Source organism: Haliotis cracherodii, unplaced genomic scaffold (assembly GCF_022045235.1).
Source record: "Haliotis cracherodii isolate W230 unplaced genomic scaffold, xgHalCrac1.p SCAF_2, whole genome shotgun sequence".
In the NCBI taxonomy this organism is placed as follows: domain Eukaryota; kingdom Metazoa; phylum Mollusca; class Gastropoda; order Lepetellida; family Haliotidae; genus Haliotis; species Haliotis cracherodii.
In genome coordinates, this window is record NW_027266275.1 from 51,322,397 (window position 1) to 51,342,967 (window position 20,571).

General features: G+C 40.7%; 1 protein-coding gene across 1 annotated transcript; it reads right to left on the reverse strand.

The window, feature by feature from the left end:
- LOC139469230 (queuosine-tRNA galactosyltransferase-like) lies at positions 1 to 18,834 on the reverse strand. Its single transcript, XM_071251369.1, has 12 exons — positions 18,746 to 18,834; positions 16,282 to 16,398; positions 16,024 to 16,123; positions 15,763 to 15,827; positions 13,243 to 13,308; positions 12,852 to 12,947; positions 11,959 to 12,054; positions 11,155 to 11,279; positions 10,110 to 10,245; positions 7,521 to 7,589; positions 1,477 to 1,551; positions 1 to 849 (listed from the first exon to the last, which is right to left on the reverse strand). Exons 1-12 carry the CDS (start codon positions 18,755 to 18,757, stop codon positions 769 to 771), a joined length of 1,038 nt encoding a protein of 345 aa, XP_071107470.1. The 5' UTR covers positions 18,758 to 18,834; the 3' UTR covers positions 1 to 768.
- Positions 18,835 to 20,571: the final 1,737 nt, after the last annotated feature.

Here is a 20,571-nt window from a genome sequence, read left to right on the forward strand (position 1 = left end):
GTATGGATAACTTCTTTATTTACTGTCAAGGGGATGTTTCAGTCAACTTCCCAAGTAATGTCTATCAAACAGTTCAAATGCCAGTAAGGTTTACCTGAAACCGTCTTCATAGAATATATATTCCAAAACTGACATGTTCCTTTTTTTATCTATACTAAGTTAAAATCAGATCACATGTCAAAATGAGTGTCTGACCAAAGCTGATACGTTTTAAAATTATTATTTGTTTAAATCAACTCTCAGTAGCATGTATGTGATCCACAATGCAATCACAGCCTGGCACCATCTTATCATGCTCCAGATGAGTTTCTGGATGGTTGCCTTGGCAAGATTGTTAAAATTTTCAGTAAGAGCATTGCCAAGTTTCTGTAGAGTTGTTGGAAGGGACAGGGCATCACGAGAGGGTGGTCTGCAACTCTTTCCACATGTGTTCGTTGAGGTCTGATGACCGATAGGCCGCCGACGCCAAGGTGCACCTCCCCCTCACAAACAGTTCTAGGCCACTGACACCAAGGTGCACCTCCCCTCACTGACAATTCTAGGCCGCTGACACCAAGGTGCACCTCCTCACTGACAGTTCTAGGCTGCTGACACCAAGGTGCACCTCCCCTCACTGACAGTTCTAGGACGCTGACACCAAGGTGCACTTCCTCACTGACAGTTCTAGGCCGCTGACACCAAGATGCACCTCCCCTCACGAACAGTTCTAGGCCGCTGACACCAAGGTGCCTACATGGTCCTTGGTTGTTGTGAGATATACCCCTTGGTTCAGTTGAAGTGGACATATTCTGTTCCCTCAATAAGATTCAGAGAGGCCAAGTTCTCCTCAAAACTGCCACTTGTTAGGTCCTGGGGGGAAAAAGAAACAAGGAGATATACCATTTTTACAGGCAATAATGCAATAAACAGTATGCCAGTCTTTCATTTTGTCTAGAAAATCATGTCATGGTGTACAGCCTTCACAGGTTAGAATAGGACTTCAGCAACCCATGCTTGGCGTAAAAGGTGACTAACAGAAACAAGTGGTCAGGCTCTAGGACTTGGTTGAGCATGTTATCATATCCCAGTTGTGTGGATCGATGCTCTGGTCCAACTCAATTATTTACAGACCGCCATCATATAGCTGGACTATTGCTGAGTGCAGCGTTAAACAACAAACACATGAAATTGTCCCTGAATATCATGAATATGATTAACTGAAATACATACTTAAATGTTCCACACAGCGATATCAATGACCATCTAACCCGGATTACAGTAGGTCCTGAGCACTCAATTGGTGGGCGTGAGAGGCGAATAAATTTAATCAGTTCGTCAAGCTCAGTTGATTGTGTATCAACTTACCCTGATGGCCTAAGATGTTCATCATATCAAACTTTGGTTTGTCTGGCCCAGCCATAATTATTCAGGGGCCCATGTGATACAGCTAGGATATTGCCGACTGTGAGGCAAAACAAACAAACAAACTAGGATTACCTGTTTCACACAGATGATGAGCGGTGGAATGGCAGTACTGAAATGCATGATGGGAAGTCGGGGTTTAGGACGCTCCTGCAACAATACAACATACACAATGTGACATCACAACAATACAACATACACAATGTGACATCACAACAATACAATGTGACATTACAACACTACAACATACACACCGTGACATCACAACAATACAACATACACACTGTGACATCACAACAATAAAACATACACAATGTGACATCACAACAATACAACATACATACTGTGACATCACAACATACACAATGTGACATCACAACAATACAACATACATACTGTGACATCACAACATACACAATGTGACATCACAACAATACAACATACACACTGTGACATCACAACAATACAACATACACACTGTGACATCACAACATACACAATGTGACATCACAACAATACAACATACATACTGTGACATCACAACATACACAATGTGACATAACAACAATACAACATACACACTGTGACATCACAATACAACATACACAATGTGACATCACAACAATACAATGTGACATTACACAATACAACATACACACTGACATTACAACACTACAACATACACACTGTGACATCACAACAATACAACATACACACTGTGACATCACAACAATACAACATACACTATGACATCACAACAATACAACATACATACTGTGACATCACAACATACACAATGTGACATCACAACAATACAACATACACTATGACATCACAACACTACAACATACATACTGTGACATCACAACATACACAATGTGACATCACAACAATACAACATACACACTGTGACATCACAATAATACAACATACACACTGTGACATCACAACATACACAATGTGACATCACAACAATACAACATAAATACTGTGACATCACAACATACACAATGTGACATCACAACAATACAACATACACACTGTGACATCACAACAATACAACATACACAATGTGACATCACAACAATACAACATACATACTGTGACATCACAACAATACAACATACACACTGTGACATCACAACAATACTGCACAAAGTTATATTCTGGTGCTACAACTTCAACATGCTGATTGTGACTATTCTAATGGTTCATTCTCCACTAAGTTTGAATATTTACATAATTTGGTGTCTTTGTGTCATCAAAAAAATGCACGCTGAGTTATGTATGGCAAATTGTTCTTAAAATGTGTATGGTAGCCCTATATATTAGGAGCACATCAAAATCCACCTGTATTGATGATATGAAAGCTACATGATGACCAAACGTAACCTTATTTGTCATTATTTATCGTGTCGCCGGTTACATGTATCTCAGTGTTAACGCCCTGGTGGGATTGTTTTACTGATTATCTGTGACTGCAAGTACCTAGATTTGGATAAACATTGCAATAAATAAGTTTTATGAACAATTGAGCCGCAAATCCGCGAAGTTTGGATTTTTTTCACTTCAATTTCTATGTCTTAACTTACCCGACCAGATACGTTACTCTTTTTGAGACTCCTGTTAAGAAATACATGAAAACATTGGGATATTGCTGATAGGGGGTTTGTGTAGGTTATAATATTGACTAGATCGTTGCAATAGCACTTGGGTATTAGCTTGCGGTCAAAAGCACTGGTGGTCAATGTTGTGCTGAGAAAAGGAAAGGTACTTGAGATTTTGACCAGATACGTTACCACAATACCAAATATAGAGCCATCTGTTACCGAATAACTACACTGAATAACTAAACATACCACTTGGCCGTATTTTGAACATAGAAAAATATCTGACCGCTGGACCATTTCATAGTTTTTACATTCCTTTATTAGCCAAACCAGATACGTTCCAACCAGATACGTGACCAAAATCGGAAATTTGAATTTTGCGCGTAATACAGTCTCGGCAGCAGCGTGATTTGATGAGATGTCGTCTGCTAGCACACTTCCGGCTGTCAATAGAAATAACAAGACACAATTTGGCAACACTTGGTAAGTATCCATGTTAATCTTAACTACCTAAATGTCATCTTTCATTCGCACTGAAAGGAAGGTATACCTAACTTCTTTTACAATAGTTTTGTCAGCTGTTCCAATCACTAATTTGAAGTAGATGCACCAATTTAATTTTCGTTGAGGGGCAGTTATGCTGTGATAGACAACTGATGGTAACGTATCTGGTTTCACTGGTAACGTATCTGGTATCATTGGTAACGTATTTGGTTTAAGACAATTACCAATTGATTTTTGGATTTTAACAGATTTTAAGATGATTTTATGTAATTGTGTTATGTTATATAATGTCAATGCTTCATTTCAGGCCAATCATGGGCAAGTCACGTGCAGAGATCCAAAAAGCTTACCGGGATCGCAAGAAGCAAAATGACATGGCTTATATGGAAAAGGAAAGGCTCCGACAAACCAAATATCGGGTTCCTGTTGGCATGCTGTCAAAGGCGAAGTTAAAAGCTCGTCGTCTCATAGATAAAGAGTACTCCACTAGGTACAGGTTGAAAAAGCAGAAGCGCAAGCAGGCAGTTGCAAATGCAGTCAATGTTGTGGAACCAACTTCATCACATGGGTCACTTCAATCAAGCGATATTACTCAATCAGCGGAAGTCACCAGTACATCTGAGTCTGTAACTTCATCCACTCTGAAATCTCTGCAGACAAGATCACGGGGGACAAACCGTTTGCTTGTGCAACTTCCATTCCCTGTGAGATCTCCGACTTGTATGCGACGATCCAAGGCACTGGCACGGGCAAGAAATGAAATTTGTAAATTGAAGTCTCAACTTGAAACCCATCAGAAAAGTTCAAGGCGTTTCCAAAAACGATACGAACGACTTTTAAAGCGTAAAAACAAAATGGTACCTGGATGTACATCGGACAACAAAGAGGTTCTTACTCCTAAGTCCAAGACATTACATGACATTAAAAAGTCTGGGATTAGCCCCCGGTCATTGCCAAAATCAGTGGTCCGTCAGCTGCAGATTGGAAACTCATTGGTGTCAGAAATTAGAGCTGCCCACATGGAAAACACTTCACAGAAGCAAAGATCATTCATCAACACAGTTGTAAGTGGCCGTATTGTGAAGAAATATAGATGTATTAGATACCTTACAAAAGCTACAGGCATAACACGCCATGAATTTAGTGTAACAGGAGGCAAGAAATTGCTCATTACATCTAAGCGGCAACGGTTGACACACTTGAAGATGGAACTACAAAATCAAATCACTTCTTTTTTAGAGAAGGATGAGATCAGTAGGTGTATGCCTGGAAAAAGGGATGTTACAAAATCAAATGGCGAAAAGAAACAAACAAGAATCTTGAACGATTATCTTGGTAACACACATGAACGGTTCCTGGCAGACTATCCTGATGTAAGGATATCCTATTCGGCTTTCTGTAAGATGCGCCCAAAGCACATCCAAGTCACATCTCTGTTATCAAGGAACAAATGCCTGTGCACGAAGCACCAGAATATGGCTTTAAAGCTCAAATGCCTCTCATCACTAAGTATCAAAACCTCGCCTAATCCAGAAGTTGTTGGTAGGTCGGTGTCTCTTGATGACATGAAGGACATGTTGACAGGTGTTCAAGATGATGTGCCAGTTGAATATGAGGAATGGAGAAGTGTTGAGGTTGGAGGCAAGAAAAAAATGAGAATAGTAAAGGTTTCTCAAAGCAAAGATCAATTTATTCAAATGATGTTACAGCAGTATCAGATGTTCTTGGAACATATTGCCCGTGTGGCTGATCAGTATAAATCTCTGCATGAACTGAAATTGAATTTACCAGAAGGTCACATTATCATCCAAATGGACTTTGCAGAAAATTTCCTATGTCAAACTAATGATGAGATCCAATCAGCATACTGGAATGCAACAGCAGCAACAATCCATCCAGTAGTGATTTACCACAAATCAATGCAAGGAGCATGTGATCACACCAATCTTGCATTTGTGTCGGATGTGAATCATCATAATCCATCGGCTGTACTCGCTATATTGAAAAAGCTTGTCCCATATGTTCACAGCAAATTCAGCAAAGTCAAAGTGATCCACTACTGGACAGATAGTCCCTCTTCCCAGTACAGGAACCGGTTTATATTCACCATCATTTCACAGCATTTTGAACTTTTTGGTATAGAAGCTAGGTGGAATTATTTCGAGGCAGGCCATGGCAAGGGGCTGTGTGATGGCATTGGCGGCACGTGTAAACGTATGGCAGCCCAAGCAATAAAGCAAGGAAAAACAACAATACAAGATGGTCGAGACTTCTACAAGTGGGCAAGACAAAATGAGAAATCAATAGAGTACCACTTCTACACTCAAGAGGACTATGATGAAGCGACGTTGTATCTTTCTAAGATGACAACTAAGCCTCTCAAAGGAACCATGAAGCTCCATGCTGTAAAGACCACTGGAGATGGTAAAATCAGCATCCGGGATACGTCTTGTTATTGTTTGGGATGTTTGCACTGGTCTACACCATGTCAAGGATGGACTGAACGTTCCCTGGTTGAACCAGTGAAAACCATCAACGATGTTGAAAGTGATCATGAGATTATTCAACCAAGTTCAACTGATGATGCTCCTGAATCAGATAATGTTGTACCCAACACTCTGGAGATTGTCCCACCATTCATTCCTACAGTTGGAGAGTTTGTTGCAGCTACCTACGACAATCACTGGTATGTAGGTAGAGTTCTTGAGGTGGATGCGACCGACTCGGATGCTTTAATAACATTTATGTCCAAGCATGACGCCAGTGGCAAAACCCATTTGCAGTGGCCCTCAAAATCAGATGAAATCTGGATCCCATTTAGTAAAATAATCATGTCTGTATCCGTGCCATTGCCTGTTGGAAGGTCAAAAAGGTACAGCACATTGTCAACTGAAGATTTCGAATCCATCCTTCAGTTTGTAAATACGAAGTGAACAAATGGATTTCGCAGCCAGATACGTTACCATGTGGTGTAGGACTCTTATTTTGTTAAATGCGGCATAGAATGTTTTCAACTTTTTTCTTAACACAAAGTGCCTAAAAATGATTCATTTGTGTTTTCCTGTTCCAGTTGCCATGTTACATACGTTAGGAATGGTAGATGTTAGGCCAGATACATTGCAATAATTGACTTTGCCTAATGTTCCTTTGAAACTACTGCCTTGAATACCAAGACGTGAGTGTTTTATACTAATGTGATTATAAAAGAAATACTTATCATTTGAATTTTAATGTTATGGTTCAATTTGTTCACTGTTATGTCTTACCAGTTAAAGCATTGATAATGACCAGATACGTTACCGTTATTAAAACCATATTTGGGTCACTATTATTTCCTAAATTGCTGATGACTTCATGTTTCATCATCGACATGATAATGAACTTTAATTTAATGGTAAAAACAATCACACTCTCAAGCATGTAGGTGTGTCGCATTCATAGAAGAGTAGAACTTCACAATATCTGTGAAGTCACTTTTTTCATTGAGAAAACTACAACCAATTCCTTGTAACTGCAAGCAAGATAGCGGTCACTGTGGTTGTTCTTTTATACTGCAGTTTACAATTGTTCTGAAAATGAACATAATGAATGAATGGATGTACTAATTAGTCAATCAATACAATGTTCTATAAATACATAAGGTAACGTATCTGGTTTTACCCTAAATGGAAGGGTCGACTTTGTTATGTTGTATCTTTGGACATATCACGCCTAGCATGCATTAAATTTAGCTCTGTAACCATTGAACCTTATTGATTAATTATGTTGAATAAAAATGAAGACATTCATAAGTTTCATCGTGGTCAATTACTCATGCATAATGTGCAACTTTAGGGGAGAATGAACCTAAAGTCAAAATATATCCTATAAAGCATTATATTATTTTAATCATCAGTTTAGTCCATAAGTGCAGTTGTATTCCACAAAAGAAACACAGTATATACTGTATCCATCTGCCTGAGACCACTGTAGAAATGGTGGTGGTGGAGGAATTGCCTCCCTTACCTTGGCCTCCTCGTAGATGTACACTCCTTTACTGATCTTCTTTGCATCCACATCACAGAAGCCACACACCTGCAACACCAAACTCATACATCGCTGGAGGGCCATACAGTTTGTATCTTGCAGTAGAGACACTTACCGCAAGTACACATAGATTCAGGCTTCCTGGCCGGCCTGTAGGGCAAAATATACTCAACTCCAAAAGAAACGCAAGTTGTACATAAAATGCTGATGATGTTATGACCATAAAAAATATGTAGATAATATTTTAGAAATGATAACAGAGAAAACATTTGATAACAAATTGGCATTGATTGTTTGATGACAAACATCCGTGTTTATTGAAAAATCCCTCCGAAAACAGGGAACCCCCAAAACTGAAAAATGACAATGAAAAGTTTTTTAAATGTGTCTGTCGTGTCCATTAATAGCATGGCCTCTGTTAGCTGTGAATCAGGCCACACATCGCCATCTCATTGAGTCGACAAGTCTTTGAAGGAGGCTTGAGGAATCTTGTTCCCTTCCCGCACCGAAAAATCTTCCAGTTCCTCAAGTGTATGAGGCTTCCTTGCAGCCTGAAGACTTCTCCCAATCTTGCCCAAGACACGCTTAGTTGGCACCAGGTCCGATGACATACACGGCCAGGGCATCACAGGAATGTTACCCACTCTGTGCAAGTCCACAGAGACCCGTGCTGTGGGGACGAATGTTGTCCCGCTGACAGACATGGAGTTGAGCTTGACCCAGGAAGAGAGGTGTGACGTGATTACAAAGAACATCATCCCTGTACACGACAGCAGTCACACGCTGATGGAAGACGTGTAGAGGGGTAACTGCAGCCTTCCCACACCATAATGCTTATTCCTCCCCACCGGTCAGACTGTAAGACACAGCAGTAAGCGTAACGCTCATTACGTCGTCTCCATACTCTGATGTGGCCATCAGTATGAGAAAGGGCCCACTACACATGTTGTTGGTGGTGACGTTGAGTCAGTCTCTGATAGCATTTGATTCCCGCCGTCTTAGACGACGAACTGTGTCAGCAGACGCAGGATGACGTGGATCTTGAATGGTTGCAGCAGTCTGTGTGGCTTGTCGCTGTCCGTCACCTAAATGTAACGGTCCTGCACTGGAGTAGTGACCCTTGGCCGTCCAGAACGAGGCTGGACTTGGACAGTGTCTGTCTGTTGATGCCCTGCGGCCAATCTGGTGATGGTAGACACATGACATCCAAAGTGCCAGCCACTGCAGTTGATGCTGATCCGGCCTGTAGCATCCCAATGGCAACGTCTCTCTGAAGATTAGTTAATCCAGTGTGAAATGCTTGGTGTTTTTTTTATATTGTGGCTTATAAAGGTGGACAAGGATGGGATTTGTGATTTGCCCTGCACATGTTAAAAAACATCATACGAGATGAAACGACTGCATTGCTGCGACATGCTCAAAATGAATGATGTAAACAGTGAACAGTGTTTCTTCTATGCATTTCTTTACGTAAATATACATATCTTTTCACAAATTACTATTTTGTGCATTTCACAAACAAAAAACTTGACTTTGTTTCTTTTGTGTTTGAGTATAGTTGTCACTGAAGTGAGTGAGATTGGTTTTAGCAATATCACAGCAATATCACGGCGGGGTACACCAGAAATGGGCTTCACACATTGTACCCAAGTCGGGAATCAAACCGGGGTCTTCAGCGTGACAAGCCCCAGATGTCACTGTAACTTAAGGCTAAAAACAATAATAGTCTTGTTCTCAGGCGCTCCCCACATCATCATAAAGTTCACTGCACATTTCGTTTTTGTTTCCATTTTCAATTTTTTTGTCCATTGTGTTTAAGTATTAGGATTTTTATATTTTTTTGAAAATTGAAATAAAAACAAAACGTGCGGCAGACTTTATGATGATGCGGCTGGTGCCTGAGAACCAAGACTATTATTTTTTTTAGCCTAAGGCATGGTATGTCTGAAACAGACTGCTGTTGAAATGTTTTCATGCATTATATGAAGTGTTGAATAGTTTCTCACAGTGTTACAAGTGTATAGCACATGTTTAGACTTTCTCATGTTTGTCTTTGTTCGAGATGAGATGCAAGTGTTTTTATACTGTGACGTGCCCTTTCCTGTCAGGTAGTGGGATATGAGCATATTTATTGTCACAAATCACTATATTGATCAAAATTCGTCTAAAATCATGAATGATATATTCATTGTGTCATTAAAGGAGTGTAAAGGATTGTGGCAGTTCTTGTACACCACTCAACCCTCGGTCTTTGGGTGAATCTCACAGCATAGATAAGATGACTAACAAGATGCCATACAGCTGTACTTATACTAACTGGAAAACCAACATTCACTCACAAAATGTCCAACATTGACATTACTTCAGACACATTCACCAGACATATATATACTTGAGCTTTCACAGGAGTTAGGTTCATGCAGGTCAAATATCAAACAATGTCTACGTATGTCCCTTACATTCCTGGCTACACAAAGAATTTCATCTTGTACTTACACTGCATCTAGCATCAAATTCCACTCACTAAGTTTTGTATGTAATGATCAGATTACAATACATTTCACCTACCTTCTTCTGATTCTCAGGTGTAAGAGAACGGAAGAGTTTTCTCCCCTGTTTCCCAGCATTCCAGATTGTGAATTTGGACCAATGAGACAGTACCTGTTTCTGTAGGAAGTCAACTCTCAGATTCCAGATGGTGTCCCTGCAGGAAAGCTTCAAATCATACATAACATGGCAACATTGGAGAAACAACAGGGAGGGTTTGGCAGACTCATGGAAAGATATGTATCTTGTTAAAGCCACAGTCAGCAATATTCTAGTCACATCATGGCAGCCTGATAATATTGTTTTTTGTTGTTTAACGCTGCACTCAGCAATATTACAGCTAAATAACGGTAAATATTCAACTAGGACTCTCATCTATACCCTGTACATCACGACCAGTGATGATCTGGGTTAGAATAGGTCTTCAGCAACCCATGTTTGCCGTAAGGGGCGTCTATGCTTATTGTAAGAGGCGACTAACAGGATCAGGTGGTCAGGCTCACTGAATTGGTTAATGCATGTCATCCCAATTGCATAGATTGATGCTCATAACATCAATCACTGGATTGTGTGGTCCAGACCTGATTATGACTACCATCGTATAGCTAGAATATTGCTGAGAGCAGAATTAAACAACAAACAAACAAACAAACAAAAACCTGTACATGACTTGCTTGATAATGGTGTTAGAACCTACACTGAAACATGTTCCTAAATGTACTAAAGAAGTTGTTCATCCATATATCATATTTCTTGATCAACTTCATGTTAGAATGGTTTGATGAGGCATTAATATTCCAGCAATATCATGGCAGGGAACACCAAAACTGAGCTGTACACATTGTGCCCATGTTGGGAATCGAACCTGGGCCTTTGGCACATTTTTACCACTGGGCTACCCCATCGCCCTTCAGCATGGTGTCATCAACTTGTCATCTATTCAACTAGGTCTCCAATGCTACATGATTCTATCATCTGTTTGAAATGATTAGGTGCAAGTAGACCATTGATCACAGCAACTGGGATATAGACAATTTGTCTTGTCATCTGCCTGAGACAGACATACTCATGGACAGAGAATGTTGTGGCTTGTGGGTGGTATCTGTAGGTGAGCAGGTCTCGGTCCACACGCACCACGTCCCCATCAAGCTCCAGGTGTCGGTAGAAGAACATCAGGTCCTCCGGAACTCCCTGCACAGATAAGACAGATCAGACATCAGTATGCAGGAATAATGTAGTAATATATGGAATCGCTGATCAAACATTACATCTCCATTGATTCCCTAGCATAAGACACAACAATAGAACTGCTGCGAGACAAAATGAGATTCAACAATAGAATTGCTGAGACAGAATGAGACACAACAACAGTGAGTGAGTGAGTGAGTGAGTTGGTTTTAACATCGTTTTTAACAGTATTCAAGTTATATCACGGCATGTCAGCTTAATGTGGGAGGAAAGCCCGAATTGATGCAGGTCTCAGACGTTTACCACTTCAGTGAAACCCACAAGCACGGGTATGGTGCTGACAAACCTAGAAACATAATTGGGGCGAACCGGGATTCAAACCCACAATAATAGGTTTCTAGCGTGCCCAACTCTGCACAGCGAATCGTGGCGCCTTCGACGACTGGGCCACCCGTGCCCCCGACACAACAACAGAATTGATGTGAGACAAAATGAGACACAACAACAGAATTGCTGTGAGACAAAGTGAGAGGTGAGACTGAAAGGTAAGCATATTTAATCTACTCACACAAACATGTCCTTAAGTCACTATAGCTGGTACATAAGCTGAACATAATGTAACTGAACATTGGTATAAGTCTAGCTGCTGAAGTACCTGACAATTCCTCTGATCAAAACCCACCTTGCCACCTTCATCGAAGCCACTGACTTTGTTGAACACTTTCCTGGAGCAAAACCATGTTGGCATGATGACAGTTGGTCCGTGCGATGTGAACACCTGGGAGACAAGACATGTCCTTACTCACAATTAAAGGTTACTCTGGTTTTACTCCCACTCACAGTATAACTCATAAAGGTTTTATATGCTATGATTCATATCTCTTCAAGACTTGACTACTTACAGGTGACGTGAAGTGGGGTTTACTGTAGAGATTACTGATCAAGATTATTGCACTCATACAGCAGCATGCATGGACGTGTGTGTGTGGCGGCTTGTACTAGTCCGGATCAATGACAGTTTTCTACTACAAGCCCACTGAGTAACAAAGATACCAACTCACACACAGTATACTGACTCTAAGCAAACCAGTCCTTGTTTTATCCCCATAATTCAGAGTGACAGGCAGGGTAACAACAAGTACCATCTTTTAATATCGTTTGGTAGGATGCGCCCGGGGCTCAAACCACCCCACATATAGTGTTTCTCATCTTAGAAAAGAATAATAAGGACCGCCTCCCTGGTCTAGTGGAAGAGCGACTGCCTGGAAAGAGGAAGGTTGGGGGTTTGATCCCCGGGCCGCATAATACCAAAAGATGTTAAAAGATGATACTTGTTGACAGACAGACATATATGTCGCAATATAAGTGCAATAATCTAGGATGCGAAGGAACTCCATTTCATCTCACCTCACAAGATCAATAAGGGAATTTCCATTTAATATTCGAGGGGAGGAGTACTCTGAAAGGAAGAGCTGAGCACTTACTTGTTTTTTAAATTCATTAATTTGCTGAAACAGCGAACAATTACAGGGGAGGTGTGTTTTTTCTCCACTTTTCAGTTCGCACAACACTTACCTGTATAGACAACTGGTCCGGAGACAGGGAATTAGCCCACCGTGTGAACCTGAGTGTGGAGTCTCCAGGTGTACGATGGAAGCAACAGCCGATTATCTACAACACAGCATTGCTGCACATCAGGTCCAGAGTGGCGTCCTGTTATAGTACACTGGTGTCACTATACATCGGTACAAGGATACAAATAGCTGGTACCAGTCATTTTCAGGAATATAACCTAATCAACTAATCAGTAGATATGGCGGACATTATGTGAGCTATATCATTCTCAGATGATTCTGAATAGTTCATAAAAATTATGATGACTGCTTCGTCTTTAACTGTTTCTGACCAAATTTATATTTCTTCTCTCACTGAGAATTCTTCCCACCATCTGATCAAAAGGACTCACAGCATTTGGGTGTGTCCTGGCAGCCTCAATCTGACTTCTGATGCGGTCACAGTGCATCACGTCATCCTACAACAAACATCTTTACTCTTTAAGCATACACTGGACAAGATTGACTTGAATGTTATAGCAATTACATGCATTTTGTCATAATCTGATATATTTTGTCTAGTGCCTTGGTATCCATTTTTGCCTGAAGGAACAATATCTGAAGATCATACTCGCAGACAGACACGCTTGGGGTAGTTTTTACATTATTTCCATTTTATGATGTGAAGAGATGGATTCATTTCCGGATCATTTTAATGAATCTCTGTTTGGCTGATACTTAATGTCCTTGAGATGCATGTTTCTTCATTGCTTTAATCAGGTTTACACAGTGCAGGAAGGGAAGTGGTGTTAGTTTGTAAATACAAACAGAAATCAAATTAAACATAAATGGGAACAATGACACATGATTTGTGCTGTATGACAAAGTATAGAGTGCTGCATGTCAGTAAAATGTGCACTAATGTCATGGAGCATACAGTGTGTCAGTCAAGTATGTACCCACAGCATAGAGTGTGTCAGTAAAGTATGTACCCACAGCATAGAGTGTGTCAGTAAAGTATGTACCCACAGCATAGAGTGTGTCAGTAAAGCATGTACCCACAGCATAGAGTGTGTCAGTAAAGTATGTACCCACAGCATAGAGTGTGTCAGTAAAGTATGTACCCACAGCATAGAGTGTGTCAGTAAAGTATGTACCCACAGCATAGAGTGTGTCAGTAAAGTATGTACCCACAGCATAGAGTGTGTCAGTAAAGTATGTACCCACAGCATAGAGTGTGTCAGTAAAGTATGTACCTACAGCATAGAGTGTGTCAGTAAAGTATGTACCCACAGCATAGAGTGTGTCAGTAAAGTATGTACCTACAGTAGAGTGTGTCAGTAAAGTATGTACCCACAGCATAGAGTGTGTCAGTAAAGTATGTACCCACAGCATAGAGTGTGTCAGTAAAGTATGTACCCACAGCATAGAGTGTGTCAGTAAAGTATGTACCCACAGCATAGAGTGTGTCAGTAAAGTATGTACCCACAGCATAGAGTGTGTCAGTAAAGTATGTACCCACAGCATAGAGTGTGTCAGTAAAGTATGTACCCACAGCATAGAGTGTGTCAGTAAAGCATGTACCCACAGCATAGAGTGTGTCAGTAAAGTATGTACCCACAGCATAGAGTGTGTCAGTAAAGTATGTACCCACAGCATAGAGTGTGTCAGTAAAGTATGTACCCACAGCATAGAGTGTGTCAGTAAAGTATGTACCCACAGCATAGAGTGTGTCAGTAAAGTATGTACCCACAGCATAGAGTGTGTCAGTAAAGTATGTACCCACAGCATAGAGTGTGTCAGTAAAGTATGTACCCACAGCATAGAGTGTGTCAGTAAAGTATGTACCTACAGTAGAGTGTGTCAGTAAAGTATGTACCCACAGCATAGAGTGTGTCAGTAAAGTATGTACCCACAGCATAGAGTGTGTCAGTAAAGTATGTACCCACAGCATAGAGTGTGTCAGTAAAGTATGTACCCACAGCATAGAGTGTGTCACTAAAGCATGTACCTACAGCATAGAGTGTGTCAGTAAAGTATGTACCCACAGCATAGAGTGTGTCAGTAAAGTATGTACCCACAGCATATAGTGTGTCAGTAAAGTACCCACAGCATATAGTGTGTCAGTAAAGTATGTACCCACAGCATAGAGTGTGTCAGTAAAGTATGTACCCACAGCATAGAGTGTGTCAGTAAAGTATGTACCTACAGCATAGAGTGTGTCAGTAAAGTATGTACCCACAGCATACAGTGTGTCAGTAAAGTATGTACCCACAGCATAGAGTGTGTCAGTAAAGTAAGTACCCACAGCATAGAGTTTGTCAGTAAAGCATGTACCCACAGCATAGAGTGTGTCAGTAAAGTATGTACCCACAGCATAGAGTGTGTCAGTAAAGCATGTACCCATAGCATAGAGTGTGTCAGTAAAGTATGTACCCACAGCATAGAGCATGTCAGTAAAGTATGTACCCACAGCATAGAGTGTGTCAGTAAAGTATGTACCCACAGCATAGAGTGTGTCAGTAAAGTATGTACCCACAGCATAGAGTGTGTCAGTAAAGTATGTACCTACAGCATAGAGTGTGTCAGTAAAGTATGTACCCACAGCATAGAGTGTGTCAGTAAAGTATGTACCTACAGTAGAGTGTGTCAGTAAAGTATGTACCCACAGCATAAAGTGTGTCAGTAAAGTATGTACCCACAGCATAGAGTGTGTCAGTAAAGTATGTACCCACAGCATAGAGTGTGTCAGTAAAGTATGTACCCACAGCATAGAGTGTGTCAGTAAAGTATGTACCCACAGCATACAGTGTGTCAGTAAAGTATGTACCCACAGCATAAAGTGTGTCAGTAAAGTATGTACCCACAGCAAATAGTGTGTCAGGAAAGTTAGTGCTCACAGTATATAGTGTGTCAGTATAGTGTGTACTCACTGCATCCAGGAAACAGAGGAAGTCCCCTGTACTCTGTCTGACAGCCATGTTCTTTGCATAGCCAACTGTAAAACATCCCAAAGTACATCAGAAAGTCGTACATCAGAAAGTTGTACATCACAAAGTCGTACATCACAAAGTCGTACATCAGAAAGTTGTACATCAGAAAGTTGTTCATCAGAAGGTTGTACATCAGAAAGTTATGAACACAAAGAATACCATCCTAAAGTATTTCAACTTGATCCATCACAAAGCACTTACCTCCCCTGGGCTGTGCATCTGTATGTCCACCGGTGACCACCTCTATACCGTGATGCTCCAAGCGCTGTCTCCATGTCCCAATCAGGTCACTTGTACCATCCTAAGGTGGAAACATTCATTAGCGACAAAACGGAGCTATAAAAAACATTTTCCTAGCATACATATGTCACCTCTCATCACATAACACACATAGAAATAAACCTGTTTGTGTTGTCAGCATGTCTTGGTTGCTTCACAGAATGCAGTACTGTGTCTCACCATGCTTCCATCGTCATACATCGACAGCTGGAGACGGCCACTGAATGTCTGCTGCTCTACTGACTCCAGACACTCACGCAACCACTTCTCTCCATTGTAGACAGGGACTATCACGCTCTGTAACCAACAAGGACTTTGTTATAGCATGGATAAATACAAAACATAATGATAATATATTTAGTCACAAAGAAAACACACAGGTACTAGGGGTGTTTATTAAAGATTTCCCCTAAACCACTTAGGGTTATCATATTTGGTTGAAATTTCACATGTGTAATGATACATGTATCTGTGGGTTATGTCTGAATTTGCAGCACTGAACTATGTATCTTACCACTTTTACAGGTGTTATGATCGAGTAGGGTGTGACAATGGAGTCAGTAGAATAGAGAGCAGTGATTAGGATTTTATATTTGAAAGGTCGCACACCAAAAGAAACTTTCGATGAAATGAAAGCAACTTATGGGGTAGATGCCCCATCATATGACGTTGTTAAACACTGGCATCGCCAGTTCAAGTGTGGTCGGACATCTGTCGAAACAGCTGCCATTCCTGGTTGCCCCCATTCAGCCATTCATGAGGACACTATCCATCAAGTGGAGACTGCCATTTTGGCAGACCGACGTATAACTGTTCGCCAGTTAGCACAAGTTGTCAAGATCAGTGTAGGGTCTGTGGAAAAAATCATCCATGACAATTAGAACATGCATAAGGTGTCTGCACGATGGATTCCCAGGTGAGTGAGTGAGTGAGTGAGTGAGTATGGTTTTACGCCGCTTTTAGCAATATTCCAGCAATATGACGGCGGGGGACACCAGAAATGTGGATTCCCAGGTTGCTCACACCTTTCCAAAATCAGGAACGAGTCAATTGCTCAAGGGATCTTTTGGACATGTACCAAAAAAAACAGGCACTTATCACACAGGATGCAATGGAAGCATGTGGAGTCACCACCCCCAAAGAAGGCACGTGTCCAACCCTCTGCAGGCAAGGTCATGCTCACGGTGTTTTGGGACCAGCACGGAGTAGTGATGATGGATTTCTTGGCAAAGGGTACCACAATTACAGGAGCTTATTATGCTTCGCTGCTGTGGAAATTGCGGGACGCTATCAAGCTTAAGAGGCGTGGCATGCTGACCAAGGGTGTCCGTCTCCTGCAAGACAATGCTCCAGTACACAACTCTCATGTTGCCCAGACAGAAGCGCGGTCCTGTGGCTATGAAATCCTTCCACATCCTCCTTACTCTCCTGACCTTGCACCATCTGACTTCCACCTCTTTCCAACCATGAAGTCATTTTTGAAGGGAAATCGTTTCACAGATGATGAAACACTGATTTCTGAAGTCAAGTCCTGGTTTGAGATGCAAAATGAGGGCTTTTACAAGCGAGGTCTCCATAGTTGCATAAAACGATGGGAGAAGTGTGTAACTCTTGGTGGTTCCTATGTGGAGAAAGACTAATACCTATGCCAAGTTTCATTCCAGTAGGTCCATCGGAAGTTGGTCAGGGGAAATCTTTAATGAACACCCCTAGTATACACTCATTGCGATACTCATAAAACATTGTAAATATTTGAAGCAGCATCTTGTTATTCTTTATACAGAGTTGGGCATTACAATATCATAATACCAGTCTACACACTTATATCAATATTGCCACGACATATCACAGTTACATCCACAGGGGCTTGTCATGCAAAAATAAGCAGCAAGATATATAAGGTCACTTATGGGGTCATAGTACTACCGGTATATAAAATCCTGTTATATAGTAGTATGACCCTGTTAGTGACCGTATATATCTTGCTGATAATTTTAGCGTTACAAGCCCCTGTGTGTACATCTACACCAAAATAACATGTTTTACACATTTTAATTGATCAATGTTTTAACTTCGTCATCAACATGACTAAAAAATCACACCTCCTACTGGTAATCTTTCAATATTAGGACTCTTTTCAGTATATGGTTTATTATATCCATGTCCCTCAAAACACCCCCGGTTTTCTACAAACATTCTTATTGGAGATTTCAGTTCAATCGACACAGTTCTACATGGTAAATATATAGGCTATGTAGGCTAGACCACAGGACCATGTCACTAATAATAATACACATGTAACAAACAAACTCCTTAGCCCTCCTCGTTTTTTGCGAGTTTGTTTATTACTACTACTACTACTACTACTACTACTACTATTACTGATGATGATGATGATGATGATGCTTTTATTCAGGTAATGATTCATACTCTGCACGTGTATAATGGGCCGGTGGCCTCATTACCTGAATAAAAGCATCATCACTACTACCATCAGTTACATCATACATGGTCCTGTGGCTCGAGTCTACAATGTGTAAGACAGGGCAGCCGAATGCCATTCCACCTCCAAAGACAACAAGACTTGAACAAGTGTTCACACCGTCATCTAAATCTACTGGTTTTCAGACACAACTATTCTCACCACATCAGCCATAATCTGCTACAATGCATCTCGATCTATATACTGCTGTTCTAAATGTGATCAGGCACACACGCCTTGTTGACGTCTTGTCAGGGGCACGTAACTCTAATATCGTTATATTTCTTCAACTTTTCATAAACATCGCATCAAATCTAAGTTCGAATCTATATGCGTGCTCATTAATTTCACAACAGCCTTTGATTTTTTTCTTCGACAATATAGAATATAACAATTGCTTCCTGTTTTGCAAACTAAATATGAAGTAGCTTTGTAATTCACAAAGAATAGATCTAGAGCTGTATCAATATATATACCCCCCGACCCCCCTCACCACCACCCCGCCCTCATGTAAGTCAGTTTGAGTTTTAGGATCAATAGTTAATATAATTATATAACTGACGCTTAGGACAGATATCTAGTAGAACATACCGAGGAGGAAAGTTACATTGTGATAAGATAAGATAAGATAAGATTTATTGCAGAAACGTTCCATTACGGGACAGATGCAATTTTAAAAGACAAGACATTATGATTCATATATACATATGTACAGACATACATAATTTACATTCCTGTAGACACATACAAAAACAAAAATATATGATATGTGGGTTTCAACACTGCGAGACTGTCAACAGTTTAGGGGCGAGTTATCTCCCTTTGATCAGGACAGTCGTCTTTCTGTCCCGACTCTCGATTCAATACCTACGGTCCAATATATTTCACACCAGGCCATGGCGGTGCAGGTCTTATCCGCTGTTGTGGACAGATTATGTATACAGACATTCGTTAATATGGAAATAAATATCACAAACAACACGCAAACCTAAACACCATGGCCTTCCAAATGGCCGCTCACAGTAGGTTGCTGTCATTGAAGTTTGTTCCCATGACTTTGTAGCCTTTTTTACCCAAGCCATATCTTTTCTTTGCATTGGCAAACGGTAGCCAATTTGCACGTGTTAATACCATGGAGTAGCTCTCCCTGTCGTCAGTGCTTTTCCCCACTTTCGTTTCCATGGCAACTCCTGCTTCTCCCACTCCTCTTTTTTATATTTTATTTTAATATCGTCATGATTTATTCAAATTTAAATCTGAGCGTCAAATTGTTTAGGGTCTGATACAATCAGTGTGTCCTCAGACTCATCGATCGCCCGTGTGTTTCAGTAAATGGTGTTTCCAGCTATGGTGTTGTGGTAGAATGCATTATTACCAGTTTTATAATCGTTTAAAGAAAATATCATGACTTTGATATACATGTACTTGTAAATGAAATTAAAACCAAACAGATTCAGAATTCATTTAATAAGACGCCCTTCTGAACAATGTCCCCAGCGCCAGTCTATTGCGTAAATATATAACAATCTTATAGATAGATCATTAGAAGAGTGTGTTTACTTGACATGTTCCATCTCTTGAAAGAAAATGTGTAATGGCTCCCCCTAAAACTGTGGCCCCTTTTTTCAGAGAAAGAAATATATGTTTTGAAGCCGTGACAGAAAAATATTGTGTCGCGAACGAAAGACCCCGGAAAATTGCTTTTCGGTACGTCCTAAAAATAACTGTAGAGACATTACCATGTGTTCATGATTTATTCCCCCGAAGATTTCATTCCGAGCGGCAAGGTCTGGATTAAGGTGCTTTCCTTGTCTCTGTTCCCCGCTAGTCATCCTCAACAAGATGATCAAGATCGTTGCACTTACATAGCAACGCACATGCAACACTCAGTGGACGCCCCACTCAGATACAGTAGACTATGCTTGTCGCATAAGGCGACTAACGGGATCGGGTGGTCAGGCTCGCTGACTTGCTTGATGCATGTCATC

Coding starts and splice junctions, on each gene's coding strand:
- LOC139469230 (XM_071251369.1), bottom strand. Junction 12,055..12,851: donor CGGACCAGTTGTCTATACAG/GTAAGTGTTGTG, acceptor CTTGTCTCCCAG/GTGTTCACATCGCACGGACC. Junction 850..1,476: donor TCATCATCTGTGTGAAACAG/GTAATCCTAGTT, acceptor TTTTCCCCCCAG/GACCTAACAAGTGGCAGTTT.